General features: G+C 40.8%; 1 protein-coding gene across 3 annotated transcripts in view; it reads right to left on the reverse strand.

Moving 5' to 3' along the window:
- The window catches only part of agmo (alkylglycerol monooxygenase), a 349,880-nt gene that overhangs the window by 93,143 nt on the left and 239,006 nt on the right, over positions 1 to 17,731 (reverse strand). For all 3 annotated transcript variants that reach the window (XM_048549597.2, XM_059654521.1, XM_048549590.2), the window contains 3 exons: positions 10,385 to 10,519; positions 4,652 to 4,768; positions 1,916 to 1,998 (listed from right to left, as the gene is read on the reverse strand). In XM_048549597.2, the coding sequence (XP_048405554.1) occupies positions 1,916 to 1,998; positions 4,652 to 4,768; positions 10,385 to 10,519 (335 nt within the window). The remainder of the gene's footprint in view (positions 1 to 1,915; positions 1,999 to 4,651; positions 4,769 to 10,384; positions 10,520 to 17,731) is intronic.

Consider the following 17,731-nt stretch of genomic DNA (forward strand, 5'->3'; position numbering starts at 1 on the left):
GTATAAAGGTCAGTTATATATTTCTTTTGGAAACTGAAAGTGTACAAACAGGTGGTTTGATTCCTGTTAATGGATGTACTAGAAAGGAATTAATCAAAGCGTATGATGAAATTAGACATCATGCCTTTCTGGCATCACTCCATGATTCTTCCTTTCCTCAGGTATTGGCTTTGGCTCAATGTTTTGGCCCATTTCTGAAGAAGGGTCCCGACCCAAAACATTAGCTTTCCTGCTCCTCTGACGCTGCCTGGCCTGCAATGTTCATCCAGCTCCACGCCTTGTTATCTCAGACTCCAGCAGCGGCAGTTCTTACTATCTCGCAATGTTCCTGTTCTTGCCTTTGAGTCAGAAAGATATAGGTTCAAGGCACACTCCAGAGTTTTGAACATTTATTCTAGGCTGACTAAACAATACAATATATTCTGATCCCAACTGATGTTATTACAGGACACATCAGATGCCAGACAGTAATCTGGCTTGATCTATCATATTTTGATGTGTTTTGGTTTTAACAAAGTGGTTTCTGACTGAAACATGGGCAAGCAATGATGCCGATTCTGCTTCAACAATAAAACAAGCTTATCCACAAAAAGAAAGGTGGGCAAGATAAACTAAACCAATTCACCAACATATATCAGAAATTCAAATATTTTAAAGATGCAGTAAAAGTATAGTTCCATTAATCCTGAAGCACTCCTTTAGAAAGTGAAAGAAAAACCAACAGCTTTTGTATAGCGCCCGAGACGCATCCCTGGTACAGCAACTAAAATACCACTCATACAATATTCATGGTAGATTCCCTGTACCTACCACCTCAGTAGGTTTAAGGCATTTGCGGCTTTAACATTTAGATTGGAATTACAGTTAGCTTTTATCTGGAGCTACCATAAACCTGAATGTTAAAGTACTCAGCTTTAAGTAACATGTTTGGAGCTTTATCCCAACACTTCTGGTCTGGGGCGAACACTAAATCCTCATTCTAAGTTCCACTATATAAACTTCCCTTCTCAGGAGCATTGGTTCTCACAGACATCCTATTTCAAGGATATCACAGGACTACGCCACACAAACTAAAGAAGTGAAGGTAAAGGTCTCCCTTTCTAAGCTATGATACTTTCTTTAAGTTTAAAATATGGGTCCAGGCAGCTCTACCAAATTTTGAGGCCCCATTATTTACCTTCCTGGCTCACAAAACGATCTAAAATAAACATAAGTCCATTAATGGTGCATAAATCTCATTCATTCTAAAGTCACCTTGAACAGAAATCATCATTACTACATAAATACTTACAAGTTACTGATTATCTCTAGATACAAAGAAAAACCACCAGTTACTAATTCAAAACCCAGAATCGCAAAACCATGACAAATAATATTGAAGGAGCGTATCAAACCTACAGTTAGCATCACAAGTACTTCAATGATGCACCTACATAAGGCTGTAAACCCAAACCTAGATCAAGCTAAGAATTGTGATCAGAGATAATGGGAACTGGAGATGCTGGAGAATCCAAGATAACAAAGTGTGGGGCTGGATGAACACAGCAGGCCAAGCAGCATCTTAGGAGCACAAAAGCTGACGTTTCGGGGTCTAGGCCCGAAACGTCAGCTTTTGTGCTCCTAAGATGCTGCTTGGCCTGCTGTGTTCATCCAGCCCCACACTTTGTTATCAAGCTAAGAATCGGATAGGATTGGAATAGATGAAAATCAAGAAGAACAAATTTCCACCTAATTCCAATGAAAGCCATGTGCCTTCTGCATCTGCTTTTGGAATGCAGCTAAGAAGAAAATCAACCCCAACATAATGGAAATGAGAAATTAATAGGAAGAAAATCATAAAATAAGGCAATAAAGAGAGAAGGCCAGTAGGAAGGAAGACTGATTATTCTGGCAACAGCAAAAAAGTGTCTCTTGCCTGTTCTCCATCATCAATCCAATAGAACTCAACGTGAGTATTATATATCCAATTCCCAAGAGGATTGTGAACTCTGATAGAACCTATTTAAGCAAGCAAAAACAAATTCTCGTTTAAAAGGAAACAAAGGTTGACATCATTGGATTAAAAGTTTTAAACATATTTAGAAACAAGTCTGATTCAAAATTATATGGCAATTTAGAAATACACAGCATGTCTTCAGGGCATAACAGCACGGCATCCATTTAAAACACATAAGCTAAGTTACAATATGTTATTTCATTTGACAATCCTATTCATTGTTACATCTTAATTTTACTTTGTTTGCATTGGGAAGATAGGACCATTTCAGATCATATTCATTATGCTTCAAGGTGCTGAATGTTACTCAATGTACCACGAATAAGTTAAGCTAAATTTCTTAATGTCGCAATATAGAAATGGGAACCAATACATCAAAGAAATAGAAAAGAAGAAAGCTCACTGTATCTTACCAAATCCTCAGATAATTCCAAAACACTTTACAGCTAACAAATTACTATGATTTTATGCAGACAAATGCATTTTTAGCAGGGTAATGCCCAACACGAAGAAAAAGGACAATAACCGACCTGGTTAGTGCTGCAGAGACAAGTTGTCATCTTGCATCGGGACACACACAATTTCAAATTTCAAAAGATCACAACTTATTACACTACAAGGGAAAATGGTGATAATTGATTGGCAGGTCAATTATCATTGGCTGAGGCATTGCCATGAACTCTGGGCTCCCCAAATCTCCTGGACAATTTGAAAAAGCATAAACTGAAATAATTCCTTTTGCTGTGGTAACGATGTCAATTATGTAAGCTGTGTGTCCCAATGATTGGCTGACTGAATAGACAACAGGTTCTTTTGGTTCTGTGCGTTAAGCAGAACACAGATCATATTGAACTAGCCTACACTTGCAAACTCAAAGCAAAGATCTGTTTGCTGAAAAGATAGTAGGAACTGCCAATGCTGGAGAATTTGAGATAACAAGGTGTAGAGCTGGTTGAACACATCTGGCCAGGCAGCATCAGAGGAGCAGGAGAGCTGATGTTTCGGCTACAATCAACTTAAGATAGTGAAGTTTAGAATACAGATCACTCAAACTTGCTCAAGGTGGCATAGTTTATATGACAGAATGCGTTCTTTGAGATGAATTAACATGGGTTTTATCTTTAACAAAGCTCAGTTACACTCCTGTGCAGGACTCTAATCTGAGGAATAGAATCTGAGAGACTCTATTCAAACTGCCATTTGGAAAACAATAATTCATGCTTATATCCATCTTTTGTTTGCTTAAATCAACATATTGAGGTGCCCCTGTATCTGGATGCTCCATGGGTGTTATAATAAGTTATGAAGTTGGAAGGGCTGAGAACTTTCTATTTCTGCACAGGCCCAGGCAGCCAAGCTGCTTGAAAAAAATACCAGAAATCCGAGGATGAAATAACAGGGATGGTCACTCAGCTTCAGAGGTATTCATGAGTTCTCCTTTCTTTTGTGTTCAAAGAATGGGCATTTCCAGAATGTAAAGGGCATTAATATCAGCACCTAAATCTTTGAAAGTTAACTCTCATACAATTATGTAACTATTTCCAAACCTCTGGTCATTACAATGACATTTTTTTTGTTTTGAACATACCGTAATCATAAATTTGTACAAATGCTCATACGAATTAGGGACTGGAGTAGGCCACTCAATGCTTTGAACCTGTTTTGCCATTCACTAAGACCATGGCTGACTTGATTATTCCAAATTCCCTTCCGCAATGCAAGCTTTAACTTCCCCGCTTTTCAAGAATATATCTACCCCGCCTAAAAATTTTTAAGGGAACTGCTTCCACCCCCTTTTGAGTTTCAAAGATTCAGAATTCCCTTTGGGTAAAAAAGAATCTCTGTTTATTTCTTACATGGGGATGATTCCACATATTTAAACAGTAATGCCTAATTTTAGATTTTCCCACAAGAGAAAACATTCTTTCCATATCTGCCCTGCCAAGACCCCCTAAGAATCACACATGTGCAAATCAAGTCTTATTCTTCCAAGTGCCGGATGGATACGAGCTTAGCCTATCCAACCTCTTCTTACCAGACAAACTGCTCATTCCAATATTAGTCTAGCAAATCTTCCTTGAACTGTTTCCAGTGCATTTATATCCTTCCTTGAATAAGATGACCAATACTGTACACAGTGCTCCAGATGTGGTCGCACCAACATGCTGCATAGCTGAAGTATAGTTTCCCTACTTTAGTAATCAATCCCCCTTGCAAGGAACCACTATTATTTGTTTTCCTAGTTATGTGTTGTACTCACATACTAACACTGTGCAATTCATGCCCTAGGATATCTAGGTCCCTCTGTATCTCAGACAGCTGCAACTATTCACCTTTAGAAAGTTTACTTCTTAAATATCATTGCAGTCAAACTGAAAAATTTCACCTTTTCCCACATTGTACTCCATTTACCAGGTCTATGCCTACTTATTCAACCATTTATATCCCCTTGTGGCTTTCATATATCCTCTTCATAACTTTCTTACCTACCCATCTTTGTGTCCTCAGCCAATTTATAATTCTACCTTCGGTCTCTTTGTCCAAGTCATTAAATAAACTGAAAAAAGATAAAGCCTCAGCACTGATCCCCATGGCACCCAACTCATTGATGGCAGAGTGTTCCCTAAAGTATTATAATAAAGTAAAAATACTTACAGACTTATGAGCAAATATGTGTAGATAAATACCCAAAATGAGAATAAAATGCAGAACTGCATACAATTGAAGCCAAACAGGGATGTGGGGATTATGTGGAATTTCATTTCCACTAATCTGAAAAAAAACAAGAAATTATTTTAATTGAGAAAACATTTGTAAACGATGTTGATACTCACTGTTGTAGTCAGAGACATTGTTCCCTTATGAATTTTGCTTCATTCTATGTGACGTCAAGAAATGGCAACACTCTTGAACACCAAAGTCTATAGGTCACATTCATATCTCAGCTGCAGTATTAAGCACCAGAATTAAACAGCTCTGATGAATGTTCATTGACTTGAGTTAACAACTCTGCTTTTCTCTTCACAAATGTGACCTGCTTTCAGTTTCATTTTTTAAAAATTTCAGTTTTCCAGCATCCACATTATTTTACTCTTGTGCCATAATTTGCCAATAAAATATTTGATTTCCCAACTGATTCCCATTGTCTAAAAAAAGCCTACTTGAGAAAATTAGTACTGTTTCAGCCTCCTTTCAATAGTCAGCAGTGATAAAATGATCAATCAAGGATTCCCACTCACCAAAATCACTTGCTCCCAGGCACTCCAGCAGGAGTTCCTCAGGTCAATGTTATTTGACCAATCATCCACTTCATCATTGACAGATCAATTTACAATTGCTTCGAAAATGAAATAGCCTATTACAACTGTAGTAGGACCTAAGCAATATCAGGTATGGCCTCATAGCTGGCAGGTTGCCCTCATCCCATGCAAGTGCACAAGAATCGTTGGCTGGCTATCTCCAACTAGAAAATCCGAAACATGTCCTTCAGTCCTCAGGGATATATGCATTACTCGACCCACAAACACCAAAATTGTGAGTTCACTATTAACCAGATGCTTACCTGGATCCCCTCATATTCACACCACAGCTACGAGGGCTGGGCAAATGATGCAGCTCTTGACTCGTTACAGCATTGCCATCATTCACAAAGCTCATATTTGAATATAATGGACTACGTGTCACGATGAACTCAGATGCAAGAAGATCCAAGAATATCAAAAACATCCTCGGAAAAGTAGTCTGTTTCATCAGTGTCAGAATCATTGGACTTAATGGGCAACCTTCCATCCATTCTTGGGTGCTTTGCAGTGACTCTAGAAGGTCACCTTCACTCACACTTCCACTGATTGTGAACATCATCATCATGAACAATACAATGTTCAAGAACATCACCATCTCCAAATCTCACACAGCCTTGACTTGTAGCAAGATTATTAATATTTCACTGCCATATATCATTATGAGAGTTTCATAAGGACTAGTTGGTTTACGAAAGCCAATATCACTGACTGAAGACATTGTGGAATGGATAAGAAAAGCAGTCTTTCACACTTAGCCAAAGTTTTGACCTTTTTTCACATGGTAACGTTCCAGCAAAGATCAACAATTGGACTCATTTCAATTAAGTGTTTTCCTCACAACTTAAGTTTTAGTTTTATGATTTTGCACTGCAACATGTTTCTAGGTAGCCAATCCATGAAGTAGCAATCACTTTAGAAATCACAGTGGATACTGAAACAGCATTCTTTATTTTGGACTTCTTTCTTTGTATTGTGTATGTGTCCGAATGAGGGAGAAGAGACTCAAAAAAACTCAAAAATATCTCATACTGTGGTGAAAATATATTACATAACAATTCTGCGCAGATCTTCTTGTGCAAAATTACATGAAGCCAACAGTCAATATCTGCTGTACTTCTCAGTAATCTTTCACTTCAGTGTTTTCTCCACTTCCATGTGGAAGTCCTGTTTTATGAAAATTCTAACAATTCGGAGTTTTCAGCACTTCTAAACAAAGCTTTTGTAGGGCAGGGCTTCATCAAACTTGCGAGACCAATTTCCTCTGATTGTACTTTTTGGACTTTACATTGGTTCCTCTGTGGTTAGTTGTGAATGTTTTCTTAAAAGCATACTTAACCTTTGCCCTATTAAATAAATGGGAGCCAGTTCGTGATTACAGCAGTTTGAGGATTATTTGTCAAGCGCCTTCGAGATACAATGTTGCAAAATAACCACATGCTTCTACAGAATGCGCAATGACAAATTTACGATTATTTGTATATGAGCAGTCATCAAAAGAAGAGCTCTGTATTTTTGCAAACTTCCCAGTATATGGTATAGAATAACGAACAAAAGATTTTAAGTACTGTGTAGCTGTCAGTCTGTCTCAAGCCGGTCAAATTGTACAGGTGGTTGAAATCTTGAATCGGAGCAGTGGAAGGTTTGGATTAAGCGAGTACTATGTGGGCCCTGGAATGCAAAACAGGCAGAAAAGCAGGAGATAATGGGAACTGCAGATGCTGGAGAATCCAAGATAATAAAATGTGAGGCTGGATGAACACAGCAGGCCAAGCAGCATCTCAGGAGCACTAAAGCTGACGTTTCGGGCCTAGACCCTTCATCAGAGAGGGGGATGGTGTGAGGGTTCTGGAATAAATAGGGATACAGGGGGGGGGGCGGACAGAAGATGGAGAGAAAAGAAGATAGGTGGAGAGGAGAGTATAGGTGGGGAGGTAGGGGGGGATAGATCAGTTCAGGGAAGACGGACAGGTCAAGGAGGTGGAATGAGGTTAGTAGGGAGGAGATGGAGGTGCGGCTTGGGGTGGGAGGAAGGGATGGGTGAGAGGAAGAACAGGTTAGGGAGGCAGAGACAGGTTGAACTGGTTTTGGGATGCAGTGGGTGGAGGGGAAGAGCTGGGCTGGTTGTGTGGTGCAGTGGGTGGAGGGGATTATCTGGGCTGGTTTTGGGATGCGGTGGGGGAAGGGGAGATTTTGAAGCTGGTGAAGTCCACATTGATACCATTGGGCTGCAGGGTTCCCAAGCGGAATATGAGTTGCTGTTCCTGCAACCTTTGGGTGGCATCATTGTAGCACTGCAGGAGGCCCATCTAAAGAATGGGAGCGGGAGTGGAAATGGTTTGCGACTGGGAGGTGCAGGAGCTTTATTTGTTGTCAGCCTCAGAGGTAACACTACACCTCTATCAACATACTGGGGGTTACCATTGACCAGAAACTATCAGCTAGACCATCCATATAAATTCAATAACTACTGGAGCAGATTAAGGCTGGAAACAGTGCACAAAACAACTAACCTCCTGACTCTCAAAATCTTGTTCATCATCTACAGTGTATAAGTTAGGAATGTGATGGAATACTCCCCACTTGCCTGGTTGAGTGGAGCTCTAACAAACTCAAGAAATTTGACACCATCCTGTACAAATGAGCCTGCTTGTTTGGCATCCACAAATTTCAGTCCTTCCACCATCAACACTCGATAGTAGCAGTATATACCATCCATAGTACACACTACAGAAATTCACCAAGGTTTCTTATATAGCATCATTTGAACCCACAACTGTTTCTATCTAGAAGGACGAAGGCAGTAGATGTGTAGTAACACCAGCACCTACAAATTCCCTTCTAAATCACTCACCATCCTGACTTTGAGATATATTGTTCACAGTCGCTGGGTCAAAATCCTGGAATTCCCACCAGGGTTTGAGGGTTTACTTACAGCTCAAGGACTGCAGCAGTTTGAGAAGGCAGCTCAACACCACCTTTTTGAGAGCAACTAGGTATGGGGCAATAAATGCTAGCCCAGCCAGCGATGGCCAAGTTCCATGAAAAGATTTTTGAAAAGTCAATGTGTTTCAGTGACACCCACAGTGCCATTATGGAGTTGTTAAGCCAATAGTACAATCCTATCTTATTCAATATTTTTGTTATACAGTGATAGTAATACATTTATTACATGTTTACCTTTTATAATCACACAGCATCATTGCCAAACTTCTTTGTATATGTGTAATCTGAGGTTTTTAATTTGAAATTTGGAAGTACATAAGCAGTTAAACTCTGCAATAATGATATGAATTAATGTTGCTCTTGTCCATTTCTGTCATTTGTATGCCTGACACCAGAGTCCCAAAACAGCTGATCATTTCTGAGTTCAGCCAGAACAGGAGATTCCCAGGAGATGCTCTGGGGAGAACTTCAAAGCATCCTTAAAACTGGTCCAACATACACATTGACTCATGGGACATCTGGTTTCTGGCAACCAAAAATGTAAAAGCATCTTTCGGGAAGGCAGCAAATACATTGAGAGGTTTCATCAGCAATACACAGAGATGAAGTCAAGTTGACGGAGAAGACTTCAAACAACCTTTCTTCCCAACCATCCAAGCAGCACCTACCCCACATATGAAAAAGTCTGCAAACTTTACACTGGACTTCTTAGCATCCGAGAATGCACAAAACTGAAAGTTGAATCAAGTCATCCTTGATCCCAAGAGAAGACATAAGGGAGAAACAGACGTTGCATTGTTGTGTTGACTGTGCCATCTTTTGAAGGATATGTGGGTTGTGCCATGAAACAGTGACCACGCTTGTTCTTGTTAAGTACATGCACATGCTGCGCATTACTGTATGAAGATTTGTGCTGCAGTTCAACAGACTCAGAAACTCTCCCAAAGACATATCAGCAAGTCAGATCTCGCCATATAGAAGGATTTAGACTTTGATAATCAACCTGTATTTCTCTGTTATGATTACCAAGTCTATTAAGTCCTGATGTGGGGGACTTAAACCTGAAGTTCCTCGTCCAGGTGTTACCACTGTGCCGCAATTTTTCCTATTTGACAGGCAAGGCTTTATTGTTTCATAAATGCTGCTGGTTTAGTTTACAGCCACCTCGTTTTTTGTGAGAGATTCTTGCTTTGAAATTTAAGACAAATCATTAGAAACTACTTTTGTTACATTTTGTTCTAACTAATGCACAGGACCTCACTAGATTTTTAATCAATAACACTTCTAATGGGTTATGATATAAATATTTTCATTGAGGGTAGGAATTACTAGGTATTAATTGAACATCACCAATAGTACTGTTACCAGTCATTATGTCCCGATATGTATCTTTCCAAGTATGAGCAAAACAAAAAGAAAATCCTTTCAACATCTATTTCAAATCACCTACTTATGAATCTCCGAGACCGCATCATCATTATATGATTTCTCCTTATTTTGAAAACCTCTTTGTAATGTTTTCCGTCAGAAAATATCATCAAAGTTAAATGTGGACAGTTAATGACTGGAGTAATTTAAAGATATCATAGAGGCATATAGTCCTACAGCAGGGAGACAGGCCCTTCAGCCCAAATTGGTCCATGTCGACCAAAATGTCCATATGCACTAACCCCATTTCTCTGCACATGGCCCATAACCTTCCAAACCTTTCCAACCCACGTATTCATCCGAATGCCTTTTAAATGTTGCTAATGTACTCACCTTTAAATGTTGTTAGTGTATCCTCCAAAGTGTACACATAAACAAACACTTTTAAGAAGAATTGTGCAGACAGTGTTTCCAAAACGCCTTCTCCCTCTACCCCAAACCACGTGCTTTCTCTAGCTCGTAGCTACATTAAAGTCACTGGGGATTAAACAAGGCCCAACCTTCACATCAGCAGCTAGACCCATTCTCAAATATGTTAAGTAACCAGCAACAAGTTGACATATCATTAACATTTTAATATTGCAAATTTCTTGTTTCTGAAATACTTGAGTTGTGCTATAATAAGTGGCACAGCATGAACTAACTATCCTAGATTGAAATTCTATACCCAGTCCTTCCCCTTCCATTTACGTAAGTAATACTTTTCATTACATACTGCTGGAATGTCTTCAAGGCACCCAAGTCTGGGTTTGCCTGGTTGCCATCCTGGACCTTTGAAGAGGACAGAAATTTTGTTGCATATGCCAGGGGTTGCCCAAAATGTCTTCAAAATGTAAAGCAAGTGATGGCACTGGAGGAAAAAAAAATGAAATGTGAAAAATTAAATAAAATCGTAAGATATAGCCACTATTGTAATCAGTTCGGGAATGAAAGGTTGTGGGGGACAAAAAACAGTCATCAACACCACTTTCCTGTCAGGTCATCCATGATCTCATTGAATGGCAGAACAGACTCGATGGGACAAATGGCCTACTTCAGCTCCTTTGTCTTGAAGTCTTACTTGCCTCATTTTTCAAAATGCATATTCAAAGTTGTAAGTTAAGAAGCCTCATTGGTGAGTAGGAGAGGAATTTTAACCCCACAGCACTGGGGGTGCTGGAAGGGCAAGAGGTAGAATTACTTAAAAATTATCCAACCTAACACCATCATGCCCACTTCAAACTTTAAGAGAAGCAACTTGGGAACAGAGTTACCAGGTTCCCTCTCAGAATGTGAGTCAATCACTAAAATCTTTTAAGAAAGCAGAGTTCATCCATTTTGATTCCATTTTACTTTTAACACAGGAGGGACAATGAAGTATCTGATTAGATTTGATTAGATTTCCTACAGTGTGGAAACAGGCCTTTCGGCCCAACAAGTCCACACTGCTCCTTGAAGCATCTCAGCCAGACCCGCCCCCTATAACCCACACACCCCTGAACACTACATGCAATTTAGCATGGCCGATCCACCTAACCTGCACATCCTTGGACTGTGGGAGGAAACCGGAGCACCCGGAGGAAACCCACGCAGACATGGGGAGAATGTGCAAACTCCACACACAGGCGCCTGAGGTGGGAATCGAACCCGGGTCCCTGGCGCTGTGAGGCTGCAGTGCTAACTACTGAGCCACCGTGCTGCCTGTATCTTTTTGGAATTATTTGTGGATCATGAGGAGTAAAAGGATATGCCTCAGTCTCAACATTCTTGCTTTCATATTCACTGTAACTGGTTAGCCTACATTCCCTGCACAAGATTTGATCCAACTGCAAGCTCTACTGTATCCAAATCATCACCCCTCTCCAACATTATCAGACTTACCTAACATTTACTCCCTGGCCCTTTCCAGTTCGACAGACTGCCAACCTATTAATCAGGCTGGCTACATATGGGAAATTTTTTGAAAATATCTAAAATGTATCCAGCTGTTAAATTTGAAAAGACATGTGGGAAAGCCACACTTCTGGATTTCCCTCTGAAAACGTTCCCCGCTTTTGCAATTTTCAGCAGGGACTAAATATTAGCGTTAACAGTTTGGTTAATGTCAGAAATCATATCAAAGTCATTGTTATCAACATACTTATGGTCTATTAGTTTATTTTTATAAATTGTTGTCTTTTCTTGGAAAATACGTACAACATGCAACAATCCATCACTAATCTGAAAAAAACATGCTCTCAAAAAAAATTACACATTGAATAAGATTGTCTCCACTCACAATAAGACACTGATATATGCAAACGTACTGTGAGAATCAGTTCAGGAGAATAGATATAAAACAATGGTTTAGGTAGTACTATCATATTTTAAGCTGTGTTCTCCCTACTAGCAAAATTCTAGATGCGAAAATGTCAGTTGTAAGCTACATTCCTGAGGGTGGAAAGATCATTACCATTGCTAAAGTCAGTAACAAGAACAGAAACTGCTAGGAAAACTCATCAGGATTTTTCAAGAAATTTCTGTCTTTGTTTACAATTTCCAGCATCCGCAGTTCTTATGTTTTTGTTCCTAAGGTCAGCAAGATACCTTTCTTGAGATGTCAAGTCCCACAAATCTATTGGGAACTTGCAATATTACAAGGACCCTTGAATTATATGAAGGAGACTGGTAATACCATTAATAGATAATAAAATGTGAGGCTGGATGAACACAGCAGGCCAAGCAGCATCTCAGGAGCACAAAAGCTGACGTTTCGGGCCTAGACCCTTCATCAGAGAGGGGGATGGGGGGAGGGAACTGGAATAAATAGGGAGAGAGGGGGAGGCGGACCGAAGATGGAGAGTAAAGAAGATAGGTGGAGAGAGTGTAGGTGGGGAGGTAGGGAGGGGATAGGTCAGTCCAGGGAAGACGGACAGGTCAAGGAGGTGGGATGAGGTTAGTAGGTAGCGGGGGGTGCGGCTTGGGGTGGGAGGAAGGGATGGGTGAGAGGAAGAACCGGTTAGGGAGGCAGAGACAGGTTGGACTGGTTTTGGGATGCAGTGGGTCGGGGGGAAGAGCTGGGCTGGTTGTGTGGTGCAGTGGGGGGAGGGGACGAACTGGGCTGGTTGAGGGATGCAGTAGGGGAAGGGGAGATTTTGAAACTGGTGAAGTCCACATTGATACCATATGGCTGCAGGGTTCCCAAGCAAAATATGAGTTGCTGTTCCTGCAACCTTCGGGTGGCATCATTGTGGCAGTGCAGGAGGCCCATGATGGACATGTCATCAAGAGAATGGGAGGGGGAGTGGAAATGGTTTGCGACTGGGAGGTGCAGTTGTTTTTTGCGAACTGAGCGGAGGTGTTCTGCAAAGCGGTCCCCAAGCCTCCGCTTGGTTTCCCCAATGTAGAGGAAGCCGCACCGGGTACAGTGGATGTAGTATACCACATTGGCAGATGTGCAGGTGAACCTCTGCTTGATGTGGAATGTCATCTTGGGGCCTGGGATGGGGGTGAGGGAGGAGGTGTGGGGACAAGTGTAGCATTTCCTGCGGTTGCAGGGGAAGGTGCCGGGTGTGGTGGGGTTGGAGGGCAGTGTGGAGCGAACAAGGGAGTCACGGAGAGAGTGGTCTCTCCGGAAAGCAGTTCCAGTTCCCTCCCCCCATCCCCCTCTCTGATGAAGGGTCTAGGCCCGAAACGTCAGCTTTTGTGCTCCTGAGATGCTGCTTGGCCTGCTGTGTTCATCCAGCCTCACATTTTATTATCTTGGAATCTCCAGCATCTGCAGTTCCCATTATCTCTAATACCATTAATAGCATAACTCTACATTTTCTTGGAATTTTGCAACTCTCCCATTAATCTCAACAGAAACATACAAATAAGGAACAAGAGAAGGCCACTTGCTTTCTCAAGCCAGTTCACCATTCAATAAGACAATGACTGATCTGATTTTAACCTCAAATTGACTTTCTTCCATATGCCCAATAATCTTTCAATCCCTTGAAAACTAGCCCCACCCACATATCAAACACAATGGTGATCCTTATTTTATACATCTAAGTCAGTTTACGATTTGATGCTACTTAGATTTTATAACAATGCGTAGGTATTCTGGCAGTGATGAGATTTTAAGCCTGAGAGTTTGGGAAAAAAAATTCGACTGTCAAAATCAAACTGCATCTAACGGATGACTTGTATCCCTTACTAGGAAATGTGGTTATATATTAAAGACCTGGATGAAGGATCTGAGAGCATTGCTGCTAAGTTTGCAGATGACTCAATGATGGGTGGAGGCCAGGGAGTGCTGAGGAAGTGGAAAGGCTGCAGGATATGGACAGTCAAGGAGATCAGGCAAAGGAGTGGCAGATGGAATGCAATGTGGGAAAGTGTGAGGTTATGTAATTTGGTAGGAAGAATAGAAGCAGAAAATATTTTCTAAATGGGGAAAGGCTTTGGAAATCTGAAACACAAAGGAACTTGGGAATCCTAGTTCAGGATTCTTTTCAGGTTAATATGCAGGTTCAGTTGGCAGTTATCAGGCAAATGCAATGTCAGCATTCATTTCAAGAGGACTAGAATACAAGAACAGACATATATTACTGGGGCTGTACAAGGCTCTGGTCTGACTGTGTTTGGAAAATTACAAGTAGTTTTGGGCCCCTATGCCTAAAGAATGGCATTTGAGGGGGTCCAGAGAAGGTTTACAAGAATGACCCTAGGGATGAAGAGCTTGTTTTATGAGGAGTAGTGAAGAACTCTGGGTCTGTACTTGATCAAGTTTAGAAGAATGAGACATAATCTGATTGAAACTTATGGAATACTGTATTGAATGGAGGAGCGGGTATGGAGCAGATGTTCCCATGAGATGGAGGGACTAGGGCCTGAGGGTGCAGCCTCAGAGTGAAGGGATGACTCTTTAGAATGGAGAGGCTGAAGAATTTCCTCAGCCAGGGGGTGCTGAATCTGTGTAATGACTGAATCTCAGCCATGATCCAATGATGGAGCAAACTCAATGGGCTGAATGATCGAATTCTGCTCTGATGTCTTATGGTGCTGTAAATTTGTATACTGGGTGCATTTCAAATCATAAAGGAAAACGGCTATTTGAACTCACCTACTCAGTGCTTTGTTTATCTCAGTAAATTGTTTATCATCATGTCCCATGAGCATAGAGCTGTACTTGAGCAGCAAATTATTGTTTAATACAAAGCTCAATGGTCAATTAAATCCTATTGGGGAGATTGTACTTCTTTTTCTTGAAAAGGTCCTGCAGTTCTAGATGGTGAATGCGTCATCATTTTAACTCTCAGTCCACCAAGTGCCTCATGCTGTATTCTCATTAAAAAGTACAGAACTAAGTTGGCAATTGTGAAGTTGATGCACAAGGTAGGAAGATTTATATTGCAAATCATCAATTTTGCAATTTCAGGAAAATCTGCGCCTTTTTTCTACGTATGAGAATCTGAGATTTGGATACAGGCACAAAATGGCTGCTGGTGCAAGTTAGCAACAAAATGGCTTCTAGCCCAGGAACTGTAAATTCTGCGAGAGCTGCTCTTTTAAACTGGGAACTCTGAGTTTTGCTAGAACTGCATAAATAATGCAGTAATGATTAGAAAATGCAGTACTAGCCATTCTAGCTGACCTTCAGTAGCTAATATTATGGCGCTATATGGCAAGACAAAAAGTAACCAAAGCATTGTGACATAAGTTGTTTACCAGTTAATACTATTGTATTATGTAACTGTCAATGAAGCAATATCATGTATTGATTGGTCATTGTTTGAATACATTATGCAATCACGCCATGTGCCCTGCTTTAAGAAAAGTATAAAAATGTCTTTGTATTAAGTTGTGTGTGCAGCTCCTCCGAGGAATACAGAAGTGCTCAATTTCTGTGTTTTCCGGATGATCTGTACCCGGTCGATTGAAGAAATAAAGAGTAAAGTCTTAAACAGCCAGAGCGACTGTGAGTGTTCATTGAATGAGCACGGAATCGAGAGACCCCACCGGGGGTCTAGATTTACACCTAAGCTACTTAGGCTTTTGCCTGCCTCTTTGCACATCCTTGAGCGTGAAATTTAGAATGCTGTCTGAATTTTGAGTTCCAAGGGTCAACAGGACAGCAAACAAAACCAGCACAATCCATATTGTTTTGAAGTGCGTGGTGCAGTCTTGTGACTCAAACTAGGCTGCACCACTAAAAGTCATGTTTCTGAAACAGGAGGACATAACACCTCGTTCTCAAATAAGACTCCTTTTGCACTTTGGATTGTTGGTACTGCTAATTAGAATGTCAGCTTTATACATTCTAACGATTCCAAAGCATTACGTTATTCTGCAAAATGGAAACTTGATAAACAACAATCGGCAGCTTAAGGGCCTCAATTGTAGGGATAAGAGTGGGCAAACCTCATCTATCACTACCCTGCCTGGCATATTGCCAACATGTCAGCAAAAAGACTTCCTGGGAAATTGTACTGGGCAGTTACCTTTCACACACCTGCAGTCCTACTGATGGGGAACAGTAAAAGACTGAACCAATAACAGCCAAATAAATTGATTTTCTTGAACTTTAAACACAAAGCAGGTCTTTTAATGGGTTGCAACCTAATCAGAAATATGGCACATATCGCTGTTGGATCAAATACTCCACTGCAAAAGTATAATGTGCAAAACATGTTCAGACGGAAAGGGTGATGAAACAGGAGTGAGTGCAATCTCAGAGGGTGCTGTGGAGGGGGGGAAAGATGGCATCCACAACTCAATTCCAGTATCCCTAATCCATCCTCAGGGTCCAAAAGTTTTAGTTGCTCCTTTTAATGGTGCAGGTAGATTTGGGTCACAAAGCTTCATCCAGACTTGGCCAGTTCCATTGGAGAGACAGGCATGATTTGGACCTCTGCAATTTTAATGGAGTTGATCCAGCTTTTCAAACAGTTGTGGTTTACGCCACCTTAGAAGTGTCAACAATAGCCCTCATGCTAAGGATACGTCACCCACCCATCTCCTAAGGCCTGTTACACCCTCCATGTTAAGCTACATCATTTCCTACACTCTGTGTAGAACCAATGCATACTATAGTGAGAATAGGACGTGCTACAAAAGCTTTACAGTAGCAATAGTAGAAACGGTAAAAACTTGAAATGTCTTAATTGAATATAAATAGGGGCTATGCAGTTAACAGAAGAAACCAGAGAATGAAAAATGTCAAACAAACAATGTTTTCTCAGGAGTTCAGTTTTATTTTTAATAATCTAATAGATGTCTGGGCTTTCAGCCAAGCAACATAATGTGAATGGTCTGGAGTGGTCAGGACTGTATCGTTCAAAGTGCAGTTGGCAAACCTGAACAGTCTGGTGCATGTTAGCGTGCAGCTGTGGAGTTCAAAGTTCATTAAAAGCAATTTTTTTTATGAATTGAAAATGTGCAGGCCTTTACATACTGAGAAGGTTGGAAGTGGCTAACTGAACCTATTTGATATTGATGCAAGTTGTGCTGCCGATCTTTAACTCAGCAAAGATATTTGCAGCACACCTTTGGGATTCTCAACTGGAGAGAGCAGCTTGAATCACGCAAAAGCCTGGCAAAGAAAGGGTTTTCCTAGCAGAGGATGAAACTGATTTCTGAAACCTTGGGAACTGCAGAAATATAAAGGAAACTTATGAAAGATGTAACCCCCTCTCCACCCTTACCCTTGCTCCAAGCCCACAGGGTTTGGACTCTTAACTGAAGGACTTGCTGAGGGACAGCACAAATATGTACCTAGTACAGAGGAAAGAGACCCGCTTTTTACAATAACATTGATGCAAGTGAATAAGGAAGTGAGAAGCAGAAATTTAGTTCTTTTAATCTGGAGATTGTGCCCAAGACGTCTAAGGTCTCGGGGGATGAAAAGGTGAACAATTTAGCACAAACAGAGGATGAGGCTCACACTCCAGCATTCTCCTACACATCACTTCACAGGACACACACCTTACAGCACCAATCATTTAAAAACCGAAAGAACTGTGGATGTTGTAAATCAGGAACAAAAGCAGAAGTTGCTGGAAAAGCTCAGCAGGTTTGTGAAGAAAAAATCAGAGTTAATGTTTCGGGTCTGGTGACC

This window comes from Stegostoma tigrinum, chromosome 2 (genome assembly GCF_030684315.1).
Source record: "Stegostoma tigrinum isolate sSteTig4 chromosome 2, sSteTig4.hap1, whole genome shotgun sequence".
NCBI lineage: Eukaryota > Metazoa > Chordata > Chondrichthyes > Orectolobiformes > Stegostomatidae > Stegostoma > Stegostoma tigrinum.